Source organism: Lepus europaeus, chromosome 21, assembly GCF_033115175.1.
Source record: "Lepus europaeus isolate LE1 chromosome 21, mLepTim1.pri, whole genome shotgun sequence".
Lineage (NCBI taxonomy): Eukaryota > Metazoa > Chordata > Mammalia > Lagomorpha > Leporidae > Lepus > Lepus europaeus.
In genome coordinates, this window is record NC_084847.1 from 27360247 (window position 1) to 27379014 (window position 18768).

The 18768-nt window shown below is 45.1% G+C and overlaps 1 protein-coding gene across 1 annotated transcript; it reads left to right on the forward strand.

Moving 5' to 3' along the window:
* The first annotated feature begins 709 nt into the window (after nucleotides 1–709).
* On the forward strand, nucleotides 710–2476 carry LOC133750492 (MAP/microtubule affinity-regulating kinase 4-like). Its single transcript, XM_062180086.1, has one exon. It carries the CDS (start codon nucleotides 710–712, stop codon nucleotides 2474–2476), a length of 1767 nt encoding a protein of 588 aa, XP_062036070.1.
* Nucleotides 2477–18768: the final 16292 nt, after the last annotated feature.

Consider the following 18768-nt stretch of genomic DNA (forward strand, 5'->3'; position numbering starts at 1 on the left):
TAAGTTTATTTATAAGAGTTGGTGTTTTACTTTCAGTTATGGTTTTTCATGTTTTTGTTTTGTCGCTTGATTATTTTGTTTGAATTAATGATTAGTAGAGGGTAATTCATATATACTGTTTGTTCAAAATATTAGCATAGTGAACAGCATTAATCTTAATAATTAGTGTAGTTATATACTGTCGTTTTGTCTGTTGTTTTCAGTGCTCTTTATTTTGTTCTGTTTTTTTTTCCTCTTTTCTCACCCTCAAATTTTTGCTTTTTATCTGTGTGTATTTTATTTAAAAATCTCATTCCTTTTTTGATTTCTCTTGTTGTGTTCATAATATCACATAGTGACTTAGAATTCATCTTATTGATTAGTACAGTGAAGTTCATATGCAGTTTTTTTGTCTATTTGTTCTTTAAGAGCTTATTTTTTTATTTTTTATTCTTAGTTTTCTTCCCCCAACTCAATTTTTTCTCTTTTTATCTCTGTGTATTTAATTTAAATATATTTTCTTTTTCTCTTTTTCTTGTTATATTAGTAACATGAGTATAGTGAATAGAATTAGTCTGTAGTATAGTAAATGTAGTGTTACCTGCTAGTAGTATTAACATATTGACTTATTCATTTGTTTCTTTCTCATTGGATTGCCAGGTCACCGTAGGTGCTATAGGAGACTAGCCAGTGTTACTCCCAGTACACTAGATACCAAGATATCCCCACAATGAGTGGTGACAGATCCTCCCACACAGAGGAGGAGGTGTTCCGGGGATATGATGTCCTCAGAACCCTTGGCAAGGGCAGCTTCGGCAAGGTGAAGCTGGCCCGCCATATTGAGAGTGGGACTGTGTTCGCTGTGAAGATCATTGCCAGAGGGCACGGGGATTCCTCTGAGTTCCCACAAGCAAGGGTGGAAGCAGAGATTATGAATTCTCTGCATCACCCTAATATTGTAAAGCTAATGCAGGTAGAATACACGGCAGAGAGAGCCTACCTGTTTATGGAATATATTAGCGTGGGGGACCTTGGAAAGTTAGTGGCGGTGCGTGGCCACCTTGAGGAAGGAGAAGCGTGTTACTATTTCAGTCAGACCCTAGAAGCAGTGGAATACTGCCATAAGCAGCATGTTGTCCACAGAGATATAAAATTAGAAAATCTCCTTGTGGACAGAAACATGTGTATTAAACTAATTGACTTTGGCTTAAGCAAGAGGCTGACAGAAGGCCAACAACTCAATTCATTGTGTGGCAGCTTCGAATACTGTGCCCCGGAAGAATTCCTAGGTAAGGAATTCGACGGGTACAAGGCTGATGTGTGGAGCCTGGGTGTGCTCCTATACACCATGGTGAAAGGGTGGCTGCCCTTTGAAGGGGACAGCTTTGCGTACTTGAAGGAAGCCATCCTGGCTGGGTCTTACCAAATCCCCTCCTCTATAAGCGGGGAACTGGAGCAGCTGCTGGACTGGCTGATGACCTGTGACCCTGCTAAGAGGCCCACGGTGGCAGATGCTATGGGCCACAAGTGGCTCCACATGGAGCAGAAAGGGCCCAAACTGAGTGAAGATGCAGCCGAACAGTCTCTGAGTTCAACTGAAGACGAGGACATCAGTGGAAGTGTGGAGAGCCTGAGCTCTCAGGAGGGCCTCAAAGAACAGGATGGCCCCCTGTGGGGACAAGCCCAGCTAAAGGCTTACCTCAGAGGAGGAGGAAGTGAAATGTACATGGGGTTCCCAGGTCCTTCGCATGCTACTGAAGGTCCAAAATACCCCTCAGGCCTCCTCTTCCAGCTGGGCCGTGAGGAGGAGGATGGCTGCTGGTGCCCTGCTCTGAGCTGGGGGAAATCCCAGGAGGGCTTCAGTGGAGCAGCAAGACCTGAGCTCACTGAAGTGGAGCTTCTAGCATCTCCGGAGGATGCTGAGGCCCAAAGCTACCTGGTGGAGCTGGGCTTTCAGCTGAGCCATAAAGCAGCCTCCCTGACACCTAGTCTGCAAGCCAGTGCCATGTCCCCAGTGCTGCCCGAAGGTGACCAGTCATCAGGGCTAAATGCCTGCCATGGAGCCCGCAGGATGGACGGTTCCCCACCTGGTGTGATGATGATCCACACTCCTCACCCAGTCCTGAGGTACAACAACCCCGTGTCCTCTGTGTCCACTCTCAACACCAGCAACAGTGAGGACCGCAGGTCAGAGAGTCCCCACCCTGTCATAAGGAGGAGGACCTACATTCCTGGGCCAGTCCTCAGCTACAACAGCTCCTTGTCCTCCATAGCCACTATCAGCTCCAGCAGCAGTAAGGGCTACTTAGCAGACAGGAGCTGTTCCCAGGGAGTGGCAGAGAACGAGAGCCTCCCAGAAAACCAACAGGACGAGGAGGCGGGGACCTCGCCTGTTAAAGCTGCCAAGAGCAAGGGCTGCTGGGGGGTCTGCAGGAGGATCGTGAACTGCCTTCTGCGGGTGTGCTGTATCCTGCCAGACCCAGAGGAAGACCTCTGAATTCAGAGGAGAAAGGTGGCCCCATAGCTTCATGCACTGGAAATGCCCAAGAGGAAGTTATGATCCCTGTCTGGGAGGAGGGATTGTGGGGAGGCAGTAAGAAATAACAGGCAGGGAGTGAAGGCAATGGGTCTCATAGGAGGAACTAGGATCAGGCGTCAGACCAGACCACACCACCAGGTCCTGTGTCTCCTGTGCTTAGCAGCTGATCAGGTGAGCATAACCTCACTTCAGTGGTCAGGTCAGTGACATTCCTCGGTTGTCCCATGGTTCAAGTAGACAGCAGAATAGCATTTTTATTGGTTAGCATCCATGACCATTTGCTAGGCACCAGAGAAACAGACATCTGACACTGAAATGCTGTAGTGAATGTATCCATTTATAAGGACTTACTATAGAAGCTCCTTTAGAAGAAGCATAACATACTGGGGCACAGTGCCAGCCTCAGGGGCCTTTGTCTATCTGGATTCTGAGGACAGAGCCACACTCTGTGCATTCAACAGAACTTACAGAACCATATCCATAAACATCTCCTTGATTCCATAAAAAGTAGAAAAAAGGAACAAAGAGACCAGGCCCTGGGACTTCCAAGAGCTGTACAAACCTTGCCTTCACGTCTACAAGGTGTGTAGTACTGGGCAAGTACCTCTCATATTCTGAGCCCTGGTTACCACTAAAAAGTTGGGGAGGAGGCTCTGAAATTCCTTGTGACACAGTGAGGTCGAGTTTCTGGGATGACAAATCCAGCCATGTGCTTGCTCAGGGAAACCCTGCTTGGATGCATCCATGCCCAGGTACGTGTGGAAGATAAGCCTTCCTTCTAGCATGAATGTACTGGGCTCTCAGGTTATACTCAAATAGTCTCCCATCCTGTTTTGGGCTGTGTGCAGGGGCCACTGGCTGCTTGGGGGATGACTGGCAGCTGCTGGCCCCAGTGGCCCACTTAGGTATGTGATGTCTGGGGTCACTGTCAAGCCCAGCCTAGTATTGGCAGCTATAGTCAAATTGAGTAACTTTGGTCTGCATTGATAGATATTGGGGTGGGGGAATTCTTTTACCTTTTAAATTATGCTAATAGTACAAAACACAAATGTTACTATGTTAACCCTTTTTAAGTATGCAGTAGTGGCATGAAGAGCATTCACAGGGTTGTGTGGACATCACCACCACTCCTCTATTCCACATGAAACACTCCCAACCCCCTTTCCCAGCCTCTGGCACCCCCAGGTCTACTCCTGTCTCAATGAATGGGACAACTCTGTCTCAAGCATTATGCAGTATTTGCTCTCTCTTTCAAATTTCATTGTATTTGCTCTTTGAGAGGCAGAGAGACAGGCAGAGCTCCCATCAGCTGGTTCACTTCTTGCAGGCCTATAATGGCAACTACTGGACTGGGCTGAAGCCAGGAGCTGGGAACTCAATTCAGGCCTCTCATGTGCATGAAATGAACCCTACCACATGAGCCATCAGCTGCTACTTTCCTGTCTGCAACAGAGAAAGTTGGAGTCAGGAGCCAGAGCTGAGAGTGAAACCCAGTAATTCTGACATGGTACGCAGGCATCTTAACTGCCTGTCCTTGGTGTTTGTCTTTCTGTGGCTGGTTTGTAGTATCCAGTCCTCAGGATTCATGCCTGCAGTAGCAAGTGTCAGAATATCCTGCCTTTGAGAGGCTGAATAATACTCCGTGGTTCAGTTGGACCACATTGTTTTCCCACACTCATTTTCTTTTGATGGTCCTATGGGTTGTTTGCATATCAGGGTAATGTGAATAATGCTACTGTGAACATGGGTACAAATTACTCCTTGAGACCCTGTCTTCAATTCTTTTATTATGTATGTACTCATGTATTTGAAAGACACAGTGACTGAGAGAGAGTTCTGCCTCACTCCCCAGATGGCCACGACAGAGAAGGCAGGCCAGGATAAAGCCAGGAGCCCTGCATTCCATCTAGGTCTCCCACATAGTTGACAGAGGCCCAGGAACTGGAGACATAATCTGTTACCTTCCCATGAGTATTAGCAGGAAGCTGAATTGAAAGCAAATTAACGAAGACTGGAACCAGACACTCCAGTATGGGATGTGGACCTCCCAAGTGGCAGGTTAATTGGCTGCACCACAACACCCACCCCCGTTTCCAATTCTTGGAGTCATATACCTAGATATATATACACCTAGATGTATATATACCTAGATGGACTACTTGACAATTCATTGTTTAAAAACTTGGGTGGCAGTTCTATTTTGTGGTTAAGCCACCACTTGGAACACCCACACTCCATATTGGAGTCAGTTCATGTTCCAGCTGCTCTACTTCCAATCCAGCTCCCCGCTAATGCATCTGGGAAAGACATGAAGGTTGTCTCAAGTACTTGGGCCCCTGCCACCTACATGGGAAACCCAGAAGAAGTTCCTGCCTCTGGCCTGGCCCAGCTTGTCTGTTCTGGTCATTTGGGAGGTGAAGCAGTAGATGGAGGAGTCTCTCTCTGTCTCTGTCTCTGTCTCTCTCCTCCCACTCCCTGCCACAGACTTTGCCTTCCAAATCAATAAATCTTTTTTTGGCTATAAGGAAATAGCTTTATATTTATTTTTAATTTTAAAAAATATTTATTAATTTGAAAGGCAAATTTACAGAGGCAGAAGCAGAGAGTGAAAGAGAGGCAGAGAGAGTGAGAGAGAGAGGGAGGTATCTTCCATCTTCTGCTTCACTCCCCAAATGCTCACAACAGCCATGGCTGGGCCAGGCTGAAGCCCAGAACTTGGAGCTCCATCCTGGTCTCCCAAGGGAGTGGAAAGAACTCAGGTATTTGAGCCATCACCTGCTGCCTTCCAAGGTGCACATGAGCAGAAAGATGGAATGGGGACCTTAACTTAGTCTAGAGTCCAGGAAAAGCAAGCTCTTCAGCTGGAGACCAGGACAGAAGGAGGTGCTGCCTCTCCTATTCCCCTCCCCCAGCTATTTATGCTGCTGGCCACTCCCCACCTATGCCCATGCATGTGTGTTTTCTCACCTTTTTAATAAACTTCATCATTCTGGACAGTGTATATGTGCCTGTACTTAGAATGCCTCCCTGAGTAGAAGGCACACACCTGGAATACACATTCAGCCGCCCCACTTGCTTCACTTCTTATGGGTGAGCCAGCCAGGTGTCTGAGAAAAGCCCAGCAGGGAACCAAAAAAGCAACAGTGGTAAGTGGAATTCAATTTGTTTCTGTCTCAGCTATACTAAGCTTTTACCTCCTTGTGAAAATTCAAAAGTGTCTTCCTCAGTCTCACTGCTCTTGATCTCAGGCAGATCTGTTGAGATGCAGTTGTGGGGACCTTGTTCCTGACTTATAGCTATAGGGGAGGAAAGGCGACTATGAGATGTCTTTGTAAGGAAGATCTGGACAGAGAAATGGGAAGAGAGTTGGCCAGTTTGTGGCCTTGTGCCCAAAATCTTTGTTTCTAGTTTGTAGTGTGTTTTTAAAATTCATTCTTGCTGCTGAAAAACCTGGAACTTGGCATTTAGTTTCTACTGGCAAAAAAGTTATGTGTTGAGATTTTGAATCATGGTGTGTTCCTTATTAAGATGGGCAGATGGGCCAAGCACTCGCCTTTTGCTAGCAAACTTCTCTTCATATGACTGGAGTGGTCCTCAAAACACTTGTGCAGTGTATATGTGCCACAACCCTGTCAGCAGGTGGTACTTCCTAACATGGCAGGAGTTCCTCAACAGGAGCTGAGGGAGGGACTTTGCCCAACCCTGGAAGCCTCAAGTGTGACTTCAGCTTTTCAGTGGATGATGGAAGTGGACCCTACCTGACCATGGTGGACCCCTTAGCTAGTGCAAGCCATGTACCTAGTCAGCAGCACTACAATTTATCTTAGCTTTATGCTGGTTTCTGCTGCCCTGGAATACACACCCAGGTATGGGTTTCAATGCTACCTGAGGTCACAAGCTCTAGATATGCTGGTCCTAGCCCCAGAGAATGTTCAGGGCTCAGAAGCTTCAGGGCTTACAAACTCTAGCAGCTGATCTTCAGGCATAGGCTGTGTTATTTTTACAACCCAGGAGCTTTTCCTCCTGGCGTGAGGAACAGTGCCCCACTGGAGATCATTTCTTGCAGAGATGACATCCCATAAGCTCATGTTGGATGCTGGGAAAATGCCCCAATTATACATGCGTTTGCTCCCCAGTTGTTGGCACCTTTGCAAAAGCAGCAGCACTCTTCCAATGGCCAGGTTACGTAAGACATGTTCATTAAGACATTTTAATAGGGGCATTGGGTAATGAAGATGCCCTTAGATATAGATCAACCCACAGGGAGCCCTGGAGGCAGGTTGCTTAAAACTGAGAACCTCAAATTGGGGTATAAAAACTTTGTAATGTATCCAATACAACTAACACAAGAGATCTGAATCACATGTATAAGCATAACAGGGTTTGTGGAGAGCCATATCACTTTTGTCTTCTCAGGTTCTACAGAAACTTCAGCTGTGTATGACTCTTCATTTGTCCCTATGGACTGACTCCTAAGGGTACAGTTTAAAAAACTCTAGAAAATCGAGATACTGAGTGGTTTATAGACGGCAGTAGTTACATGAAGTATGGAGTTAAAAAGGCAGGTTATGCCATGGTGGGTCTTACTCAGGTGATAGAATCTCAGACATTGCCAACTAGCACTTGATTGCAAAAGGCCAAACTTACTGTGTTAACTAGAGCCTTGCAATGGGGAAGAGCTGAGTTAATATGTCCAGACTCCAGTTTGTTTTCCTTGAGTTCCATGCACATGGAGCAATTCGGAAAGGAAGAGCCCTCCTGACTGCAAAGAACTCTCCCATGAAATAAGGAGAAGAGATGTTAGCTCTCCTTCAGGAGCACTGGAGTCTTTAGAAAGTGGATGTCATCCACTGCAGGGGACACAAGAAGACAGATAACCATGCTATTCAGGGAAATGTGCTAGCAGATAAGGCAGCAAAAGTCGCTGCTGCAGAGCAGGTTCTAGAAATAGCTTTGCTACCTGAGCTTTTTGGTCACTAAATATCCTTACTACCCGAGCCCTGTCACAGAATGATCTCAACCAGGCTACATGAAGGATGCAGTGGAGGTGGGCGTTCAGTCATAAGCCTATGCGCTGAATGGAGGATTATTAATATATGACTCTCACTCTCTTGGAAGAGAAGGTTTAATGCCAGAAGTTCCTTGGGTATTTGGAGGGTACAGGCTGCATACTGTCATAAAGAAAGTACCTCAGCATGTGGTGACTGCTTTAGGTTTTTCTTATCTCCATACCCCTTGGAGACCTTAGTCATCAAAGTCAAAAAGCTAATCATGTTCTTAAGAAAGTCCTGGCGAAGCTTTGCCAAGAGACCTCAGAAACATGGCTTAAATTCTTACCTATTGCCCTCAGGATCATAGTGGCACCTAAGGCTGCTTTAAAACTGCCTGACTAAAATGCTATATAAAAGGTCTTCTTCACCTCTGACACCTTCTTTCACTCAGGGATACAGGATCAGATAAAAGTTTATTATTAACCTTTTTCCTATACAAGAGGCTAATGGACTGTGGTAATAAAATTCTCACAGTGCCAGGTTCCAAACTTCATGAACAGCCTGTCCCCAGGAGACCAAGGCTTAAGAGACACTCGGAGCAAAGACTCTTCCTCTGATCAATTGCAGCCTAGATGAAAGGGATCCTACCAGGTGCTACTCAGCACTCCTACTGAAGTCAAATTCAGGGCATCCCAAGCTGGGTACATTTGTCAAGGATCTCAGTTCTACCTCTTTAGTCTTCACAGGTGCACACAGAGAACAAGTCTGCTCACTCTTGTGAATGCATCCAACATCTCGAATACATCTTCAAAGGGCAAAGGGGTGAGTAAAGTCTTTCCTTTTATCATATTGCACCTGCTACACTTTGTGGCACACATATTTTGCCTATCTTTTATTCTCTCAGGAGGCTGCTGTTGTGAGGAAAACTCCATAGTTCTTGTAGTATGATAGTAGGAGATCCTGCTAAGCCATAGAAAACCATTTAAAAATCTGTTTATTGTGTGGGCCAAACTAGAGCCTACACTTCAGGCCAGATTTTACAGCAATTACTTGAGTCTGTGGGTGCTCTAAGACAGTCATGGACAACTAGCTGGCCGTAAAATGCATACTGGCAAAACCAGGAGTGTGTGCAGTGATTAATGGAATCTGCGGCACCTACTCTAACAGTTGTATATTCACTGAAAAGGATACTACCAGTCTTTATGGCTACGCTAGATGGTTTTATAATCTGGGAAAAGACAATCTATCAACGCCCATGTTTTGGGAAACAGTGGAATATACTCCTCCTATCTTGAAGGGGATTCAGCTTGCAATTTATCTGTTTTCCAATTATGCTCATCCTGATTGACAAACTTTTCTGTTTCAGAATTCAACAGCTTCTCAAAATGATGATGACCATGCAGGGGCAACAGCGATTGGCCGTGACAGATGAAAATTTCCCAGCTCATGAGATGGATCGATTAGATGAGATAAGGAGAGGTTTCCGAACCCTGGATAGGTAGGGACAACGCCCCTGGCCAGCAGGAAGTAGCTACAGAAGATGGATCATCATCCTTCAGCACCCCCTTAAGATGAAGGGTCGGAAATCTCTGCGGGGGGATGAGATGGGATAAGGCAGGTAGCTAGGTTAGGGCCACAGAGCTGGAAGTCCCAAGTCACAAGCCCTTGCCCCCATGTAATTCTATCCTACTTGTCCAATAAACTGCCCCTTCCTGGGGCATCTTTCCTTCTGGGTGGGGCACGTGCCATGTGAATAGCCACCACACTTCTACCTGAAAAGCAGCCAGCACTGGAAGAAGTGTGTCCTGCTCTTGGGAGACGGATGCTGAGGTGCTGTCTCTCCACTTCTCCTCTTACATCCATTTTCTCCTGGCCCACTCCCCACCCATGCTCATGTTTCCTTTATGATCCCTTAAATAAATGTTATCGTTTTGTGTACTGTACATGTTTCTGTGCTTCAAATGCTTCTCTAGGTAGAAGGCAAAGACCTGGAATACAATTAGACCCTACTTCAGGGTTAAGGTTCTGTCTGCAACAGAAGGATCCCATATCAGAGGGCCAGTTCAAGTCCTGGCTACTCCACTTCCTACGCAGTTCCCTATTTAAGCACACCCTGGGAAGGTAGCAGGTGATGGCCAAAGAGCTTGGGCCCCTACCACATAGGAAAGACAAATTGAATTCTGGGATCTTAGCTTCATCTTGGCCAAGCTTGAGCCATTGTGTCCATGTGGGGAGTGAACCAGTGAATGGAAAATGTGTTTGTGTGTGTGTGTGTGTTAAAGAGAGAGAGGGGGGGGAGGGAGAGAGAGAGAGAGAGAGAGAGAGAGAGAGAGAGAGAGAGAGAGAGACTCTCTGTCTTTCATATAAATAACAACAAATATTTTTAAAAAACAGATTGTACCAGGAGGTGGGGATCAACAGTGGCTATCTAAGAGCCTGCATACACAATTCAGGCCATGAATGAACCTAGAATGTTCTGTGTGGCACCTGAAACATGTAAATCATACAAGCAGTAACAAACTCTATGAACAAGGTGCCCTCCAATAGGTTTTCTACCTAATTTAATGGGAATATTGAGGCTCAGTGGTGAAGAGAGTTGACAAAATAAGATGCTGCTACCAGTGAAGCAAAACTGAGAACCTGGGCCCATCTCACGCTAAACACAGGCTTTTTCCTTTGCACTTCCCTTCTCTGATTCTCATTAGAGTGGTGTAAGATACACACTTGGGGGTGGGCATTTGGCTTAGAGGTTAAGATGCTCCTTGGGACATGCATGTCCCATATCGGAGTCCTTGGTTTGAAGCCTGGCTCTGCCTCAAATCCTAGGTTTCTGCTAGTGCACACCCCGGGCAAGCAGCAGATGATGGCTCAACAACCTGGGAGACCCAGATAGAGTTCCAGGCTCCTGGGTGTTGCCTGTCATGGCCTGGCTCTTACAGGCATTGGAGATTGAGCCAGCAGTTGGAAGATATCTATGTCTCTCTTTCCTATAATAATAGTTATAATAATAAATGAATAACATAATAAAAAGCCTAAACCCTGACACTGAGCAGGTGTTGGCAAAAGTTCATTCCTAGAAATTCAGCAAAGAGTTACCACAGATACAGGCAATGACACCTATGCTTACATTGTCATCTCTTCTAAAACCAGCCTGGAGGCTTCTGGGAAACGTCCAAGCTCAGTGAGTGGAGGAAATGAGCACCCAGTTGAGCCCAGAAAAGCCAACTGGGTGGTTAAAGTGAAGGCAAAGCCAGGATGTTGGAGCTGCCTCCTCCACTTCTATCACTTGTCATGTCACACATGGTGTAACCACACTGGCCCTGCCAACTCCACAGGCCATTTAGGTTTACCTATGGGGCAGGTGTTTAATTGGAGTTTAAGAAGACCATGTCCCACTCTGGATTGCTTGAGTAAAGTCCTGCAATTGGCTCTTGACTCCAGCTTCCTGCCAATACACAGCCTGGGAACCAACAGTGATGGCTCAAGTGATTGGATCCTTGAACAGAGTTGTTGGCTCCTGGCTTTGGCCTGGCCGAGCTCTGGTCGTGGTGGGTATTTGGAGAGTGAACCATCAGATGAAAGCTTGCTGTCTCTCTGCTGTTCAAATAAATGCCTACATGGAAAATGTAAGTGAAATATAAATTTGCCCATAATATTGCTAGTAGGCACTTGCTTTAACCCAGGGATTCAGTACCAAGCAAGATGTGTTTAATTAGGGACTTGTGTTGTGATGCAGCACGTTAAAGCACCACCTGTGATGCCAGCATCCCGTGTCAGAGCACTGGTTCAAGTTCTGATGCTCCGTGTCTGGTCCAGCTGGTGTATCTGGGAGAGCAATGGAGTATGGCCTGAGTGCGTGGCTCCCTACCACCCACATGGGAAACCCCAGTGAAGTTCCTGGCTCCAGGCCTAGTTCAGCCCTGTTTTAGCCATTTGAGGAGTGAACCAACAAATGGAAGATCTCTCTCTCTCTCTTGTGCGCACTCTCTCTCTCTCCCCTCATCTCCTTCTTTCTCCCTCTCTCTCCATTTTAAATAATCTTTTTAAAAAAAGATTCAGTGATCCAACCATCATCCCTAGATATGCATGTTGATTGCTAAGCATTCACCACCAACAACAGCTAGAGGAGCTGTGTGATTTGGCAAGCTTGCAGCCTTGCAAAATAAAAGTCATCACCCCCATTTTACAGAGAGGGAAAAAAAGACAGTCTGACACTTGCCATAGGTGAAATTGGCATAGAGAAGGCCCTGCATCCAAGTTTAGCCTGATAGGGCTTCCAGATTTAGCCAAGAAAAAAAACAGAAGTACCAGAAACAATAACACCCAAATGCCCAGTTCCATTTGCATTCTAGATAAACATTGAATGACCCCTTAGTGTATCATATCCCAAATGTTCCATGGAATGAAATATATTTGTTATGTTTTTTTCCATTCATCTGACATGTGAATTGATCTGTGTTGATCAGAAATGCAAATGCATCTAAATATTGCATAGAATGTTAAATAAACTCACAAATTATGCATTGGTCACCTGTTGTGAAAATTCAGCTTGCAGTCCTGTATTTTCCTTTTTAAAAGATATTTTAAAGATCTATATATTTATTGGAAAAGCAGAGTGACAGCACAGGAGGGAGAGACAGAGATATGTTCCATCCACAGATAGACTCCAGAAATTCTTGCAACAGATGGGGAAGGGCCAGGCTAGAGCAGCGAGCCAGGGCCTCATTCCAGGTCTCCCATGCGGGTGGCAGGAACCCAATTACTTGAGCCCTTGGCGTTGCCTCCCAGGGTCTGCAGTAGCAGGAGGCTGGAGTCAGGAGCAGAGCCGGGCATCAAACACAGGCACTCTGATGTGTAACAGAGGCAGGGAAACTCCACTGTTTGAATAAGTTATCCTTTCTTTTTTTGAATTCCCTGTGGTACTGAATAAAAAAATTCAATTGAGCATATTTGTATGTCTATTTGGGTTCTCTGTTCTGTTTGTCTATGTCCTTTTCCCAGTGTCACCAATTCATGATTACTGTATCTACTTAGTGAGACTTGACACTGACTGCAGTGAATCTTCCCACTTTGTTCTTCCCACTCTCCCAAGACTGTCTTAACTATCCGTATGAATTCTAGAATAAGAGCACCTAGGCCTACAAAAATCTTGCTGAGGTAGTGATGGAATTGCATTAGAGTTATTTACTATTTTGGGGAAACCAGCACCTTTATTACATTTATCCTGTAATCCATGGGCACAGTATGGTTTCCAGTTCTTTAGATGTAATTCACCTTTTTTAAAATCAGTATTTTGTTATTTGGAATGTACAATATTATACATATTTTGTTAATACTATACATAAGCATTTCATTTTCTCAGGTTATATATAAGTGTATAGTTAATTTCAGGTTCTACATCCCCATTGTTAGTATTCAGAGAGAGAATCAAATTTTTCATGTTTTTAAGCTGGAAAACGTGCGAGAGAGAGAGAGAGAGAGAGAGAGAGATTCAGGCAGCATGGCCCTTTGCAGTAGCCAGGAGAGGCCAGGCCCACACAGCTGGGACAACCTGTCCCCAAATCATCATGACATGAAAAGAGCAAGTCCCACTCACCTGGACCTGAATCCATCCTTCTGTCCTGAACTTGCTTGCTGCCTAGAAAACAAACTCCAGCTCAGCCAGTCATATGACACACGAGTGGCTTCTTACTGCTGTAGAATATGGAAGGAGCAGTGCTTGGCAATGGTGACATCATGGAGCACAGTCACAATGGCACCCTCCTAGATCAGCAGGTCTCAGGGTCAGGGTTCCCAAACCCTGGGGAATAAGAATCCCCTAGCAGTGGGGCCTGTGGTCTCTCCTGGGATCAAGAGAAAAGGGCAGATGTGTGGGAGGTATGTCATGGGCTCAGATATCCTGGTGCCCTCTGTCACCCACTGGACAAGGTCCCAGCTCCTTGCCACCCTCCATCCTCCATCCTCCTTTTCCTGTACAATTATATTTTGTATAGACTTTTGAGCATTTGCATTTTGGATTACTATGAGTGCAATGGGTGCCCTCACAATTGGCATACAACTACCTGAGGTCGCAGTACTTTCCCCACCTTTGCAAATGACCAGAACTGGGGACTCCAAGAGGCACAATCTCCTGCCACATGACAGGCTTTCCTTAGCGCTGCTGATCCAGGCTGTGCCTCCTGCCCTCCTCCTGGCTTCTCCTTGCTGCTGCTGTTGCTGTTGGGTATCAGAATCCAGAGACTAGGGGGAGAGGTGAGGCAGCCTGCCTGCCACCTGACTGGGACCTTGAGCCAACAGGGATCAGACTGTCTGCAGGAGGAACAGGGACTCTGTCCTGGACACAGGCACGAGGTTAAGGTTTGAATCACTGTGACTTCACCACCAGCCCCTGACGCTGGTGCTGACCACACAGACACTGATGTTGTCAATAAGCATGTGGGGTCAGGAGCACCCACAATCCCTAGGGCTACCAGATGAGGGACATCTATGTCTTGGGGACAACTTCACTGTCAGCACCATTAGGCCTCTTGCAACTCCTTGGCCGGGCATGGTTGCCTCTGGCTCCTGCAGGGACAGTGAATGCCTTGCAGGATTTGTTGAGCCTCCTGGATCCTGCTGTGGCCAAGATCCTCACCACTCTCCCTGTCCCAGGGAGCCTAAGCTATAATATCCCACTGGGGACAAGTGTGAGCCTGTGTGCGTGTGTGTCTGTGTGTGTGTGTTTGTGTGCACAAGCCCATGTGTGTTCCTAGCTATGCAGGTTCCATTGCTGCTGTTGTATTCACCAGTCTCCTCACCACCCTTGTCTGGTCTCTCCTGGAGGTGAGGATGGAGGGGGACCAAGGGCAGGGTCCTGTGAGGAAGCTGGGCCCTGGCTCGTGGAAGTGAGTGTGATGTGGTGCTGGGTGTGTTCTGCAGAGCAGGGATCCCCACCCTGCCCCAGACATCACCACATTCAGGGGCTCCAAGGATGAACCACTTCCCGAGGTCTCGGGGCAGCTGGGTTACCAGGTGCTGCTGACCAGGCCATGGGTTGAGTAATACAAGAAGAAAGATGGGAGATCTCACTTCAGGGACATTGCTTCTGTCACTCAGGGTGTCATATGGAGACACCTCCCATCTGTCATCCCCTCCTCTGCCATCAACCCTCATCATTGGAGACTAAACAGGGCGAAGTCATGGTGAATGTGTCCCTGCAGCCTGTTCTACCCTCCTGATGCCCCACAGGGTCCCACTCCCTGTTCCTTAACCCTGACTCATGCTGTGATAACCCCACACCATTGCTGGCCTGGCCAGGGCATATGACCATCAGGGTCAAGGAGATGGCACAGCTGCTCCCACACAGAGGAGACTGAAGCCTCCCAGCCCTGCTCCTGCCAGGACAGTCATTCAGGCCTCACCTAACCTGTGCTTAGTCTTGGATCCCACCCTCTCTTAGGCTGCTACACTCCTGCCTGACAATTCTCCATCATTCCCTCATGGTCCTGCTTGTGCTGACCTCCTATGAGCTCACAGCTTGCCCAGGAACTGTGCCCACAGTGTCCAGTGTCTCCAAGGACTGCACTTCCACAGTGTCTGCTCAGGACAGGCCCCCAGCATCCTTGTCCCAAGGAGACTCTTCATGTCCATGAACTCACTAGTTGTCTCCATCACCCATTGGTCTACTTCTTCAGTTGTTATATTATAGTATATATAGTAATGAGCTATACTTTGGAAATTTATATTCATTAAATAAAAGTTTAATTAAAAAAAAGAATAAAACAGGATTTTGTAAAAAAAAAATTTGTTTCTCTGCTCTAGGTTGAATCCAAAGATTTTTGTTCCAATAATTAAAAGAAGAAATATTTATAGGAGATAATTCACATTTTCCATTTCTAATGTTTAGGCATCTTTCAACAAACACTGTGTCTTTTCTGTGAATCCATAGAGTCTTGTGGTTTCTGGTCCATAACATGAGGCATTTATTGAATGAATGAGTTATTTTGAAACAACCAAGTGTCTGTTGCATGTTACAACAATGTAAAAAAAGCTCCAATATAAAAACATTTTAATAGGTTGTGAAATATACAGTTATAAAATTCTCTAAATATACCTATAAAATTAGTATCTTATTTTAAATTATTCTATAAAAACAAAAATAACAGATTGGTAATAACTCTTGAGGTCCAAGAATATCCCTCATCAATACTACAAACCACAAACATATAAAAATCCTACAGATATTATTTAGGTATTTAAATCAAACTATGAGTACAGTAAACACATTCATTTATCAAGTATAATACATTAGAATTGTGGCTTAGAGATACCAAGAACACAATTATAGGTGCAGTTTCATTGATTTTCATCATCCATATATAGCTCACTTGTTGCTTGCATAATTAAATGGTCACCTTAGTAAATTTTTAAAACATTTTAATGGTGTAAAAGTAGAGAGACAGAGCAAGACCAGGATAGTAATGCCATATACAAATCCTAGTAAACATAAAAAAATGAGTTTCTATTTGGAGAAATAGTCATCTTAAGACAATAGGAAAAGGAAGGTTTATTTGATCAGTGGGACCTACATAAGTCACTGACTTTCGAGGGAAAATATTAGATGTTTACCGAAGTAATTTTCATATGCTTAAAAAGGATGATTTGTCAAAAAGGAGAAAAAGAATAAGTAAAGAATTAAAAGAAAATAGGGTCAGTGCTGTGGCATAGCTACCAGTAAAGCCACCCCCTGCAGTGCCAGTATCCCATATGGGCACAGCTTCCAGTCCTGGCAGCTCTACTTCTGATGTAGTGCTTTGATATTGCCTGGAACAGATGGAGAATGGCCCAAATATTTGGTCCCCTGCATCCCCGTGAGAGACCCAGAAGAGGCTGGATTGGCCCAGCTCCAGCCCTTGAGGCCAATTAGGGAGTGAGCCAGCAGGTGGAAGACCTTTTTTCTCTCTCTTTCTCTCTGCCTCTGCCTCTCTGTAACTCTGCCTTTCAAATAAATAAATAAATATTTAAAAAAAGAATTATTAATGCTCATTTGATTTTAAGTTTGGGGAGAACTTTTTTAAATACAAGAGCAAGGAAGGGAGCCGGTGCTGTGGCACAGTAGGTTAATCCTCCACCTGTGGCTCTGGCATCCCATATGGGCCCTGGTTCTAGTTCAGGCTGTTCCTCTTCCAATCTAGCTCTCTGCTGTGGCCTGAGAAAGCAGTAGAAGATGGCCCAAGCCTTTGGACCCTTACATCTGCATAGGAAACTAGGAAGAAACACCTGGCTCCTGGCTTTGGATCAGTGCAGCTCTGACTGTTGCCGCCATTTGGGGAGTGAACCAATGGAAGGAAGACCTTGCTCTCTGTCTCTCCCTCTCACTATCTGTAACTCTACCTCTCAAATAAATAAATAAAATTTTAAAAAAAGAGCAAGGAAGAAGATCATAGATGAAATAATAAGTGCCAGACAACATGTGAAATATAATATATATTTTAAACATACAGAAAATAGAAAAATAGTACAGTGAGTATTCACATATATGCTAATCAGATTCATTAACATTTTGCCATATATGCTTCATAAATTCACACATACATTTTGCTAAATCTTTTTGAAATATATTGGAAACACTACAACACTTCACTCCTAAATCCTTCAGTGTGTAAATTAAAAGGCAATTCTATAAACTATGTGATTCTTATCCTAGTAATAATTATCCAGTATAATTGAAAACCCAGTCTAAACTCAAATTCCCTCAGTGATGCCTTGCCACGTCTTTACAATGGCTTCTGTATTTTTTAAAATATTTATTTACTTATTTGAAAGGAAGAGAGAGAGAGAGACAGAGACAGAGAGAGAGAAAGAGAGAGAGAGAGAGAGAGAGATACCTTCCATTTGCTGGTTCACTCCCCAAATGGCTGCAATGGCCTGTGCTGCACCAGGCCATAGCAAGCATCCAAGAGCTTCTTCCTTGTCTCCAATGTGGGTGCAGGAGCCCAGGTACTTGGGCCATCCTCTTTTGCTTTCTCAAGCCCACTAGCAGGAAGCTGGATTAGAATTGGAGCAACAAGGACTCCAACCAGCAAAAATATGTGATGCTGGCACTGCAGGCAGTAGTTTCGTTTCTGCACCAAAGTGCTGATCCCTACAATGTCTTTTTAACCAAATAGTGCTCTCAAGGATCCCATATTATATTTGGCTATGACATTTGTTACATAACATTTAATCTGCAACAGTTTGACCCCTACTTCCTTTTTTCTTTCCAGACACTGATATTTTGAAGAAATGAAGCCAGACATTTTCTACAACATTCTGGATCTAGCCAATCATTTATTTAATGAATAGCTGTAACTTAACTTGTTGCCTTAGCCCCAGGATTTCCTGAAAATAAGAAATCAGTTCTAAAGGATCACGTAAACTCCAGTGAAGTCAGGACAAGAGCACTGAATAGCTACTACAGCATACTGCATACATCAATACAGATCCAAAAGTGAGTCTGGCCATGTGACTACCAGTGATGCAGGTGTCTTCAGATCTTAAGGATCTACACATTGGAAAAGTGAGTTTTTGGCCTGTGCCACAGCTCTCTAGGCTAATCCTCTGCCTGCAGCACCAGCACCCAGGGTTCTAGTCCCGGTTGGGGCACCAGATTCTGTCCCGGTTGCTCCTCTTCTATTCGCGCTCTCTGCTGTGGTCTGGGAAGGCAATGGAGGATGGCCCAAGTGTTTGGGCCCTGCATCCACATGGGAGACTGGGAGGAAGTACCCGGCTCCTGGCTTCAGATTGGCACAGTGTGCCTGCCGCAGCGCACCGGCTGTAACGGCCATTTGGGGGTTGAACCAACAGAAGGAAGACCCTTCTCTCTCTCTCTCTCTCTCTCTCTCTCTCACTGTCTAACTCTGCCTGTCAAAAAAAAATAAAAATAAAATAAGTTTTTTTTTTCATAATCCCAGCCAGCCAGTCAGCCAGCCAGCCAGCCAGCATGTATTTGGTAAAAATCCTGATGGGGTACAGCTCAATCTCTTATGTACTACCTTCATCATCAAAATATCTTTACTATTGCCTTATATTAACTTTTCAACTTTTTTACATTTCTGTTTCCTAAATTATCAAAAACATTTGTTTTCCACAATCCACAGCATTTATAGCAAAGGTTACTTTAAAAATGATGTGCTTACTCCTTAACTAAAATGTGAGCATCTTCTTTCTTTCTGATTTTGCTGGAAGCCCATATGGCAGCCAGTGTGATAGCAACACATGCACCAAGAGATTCATATACTT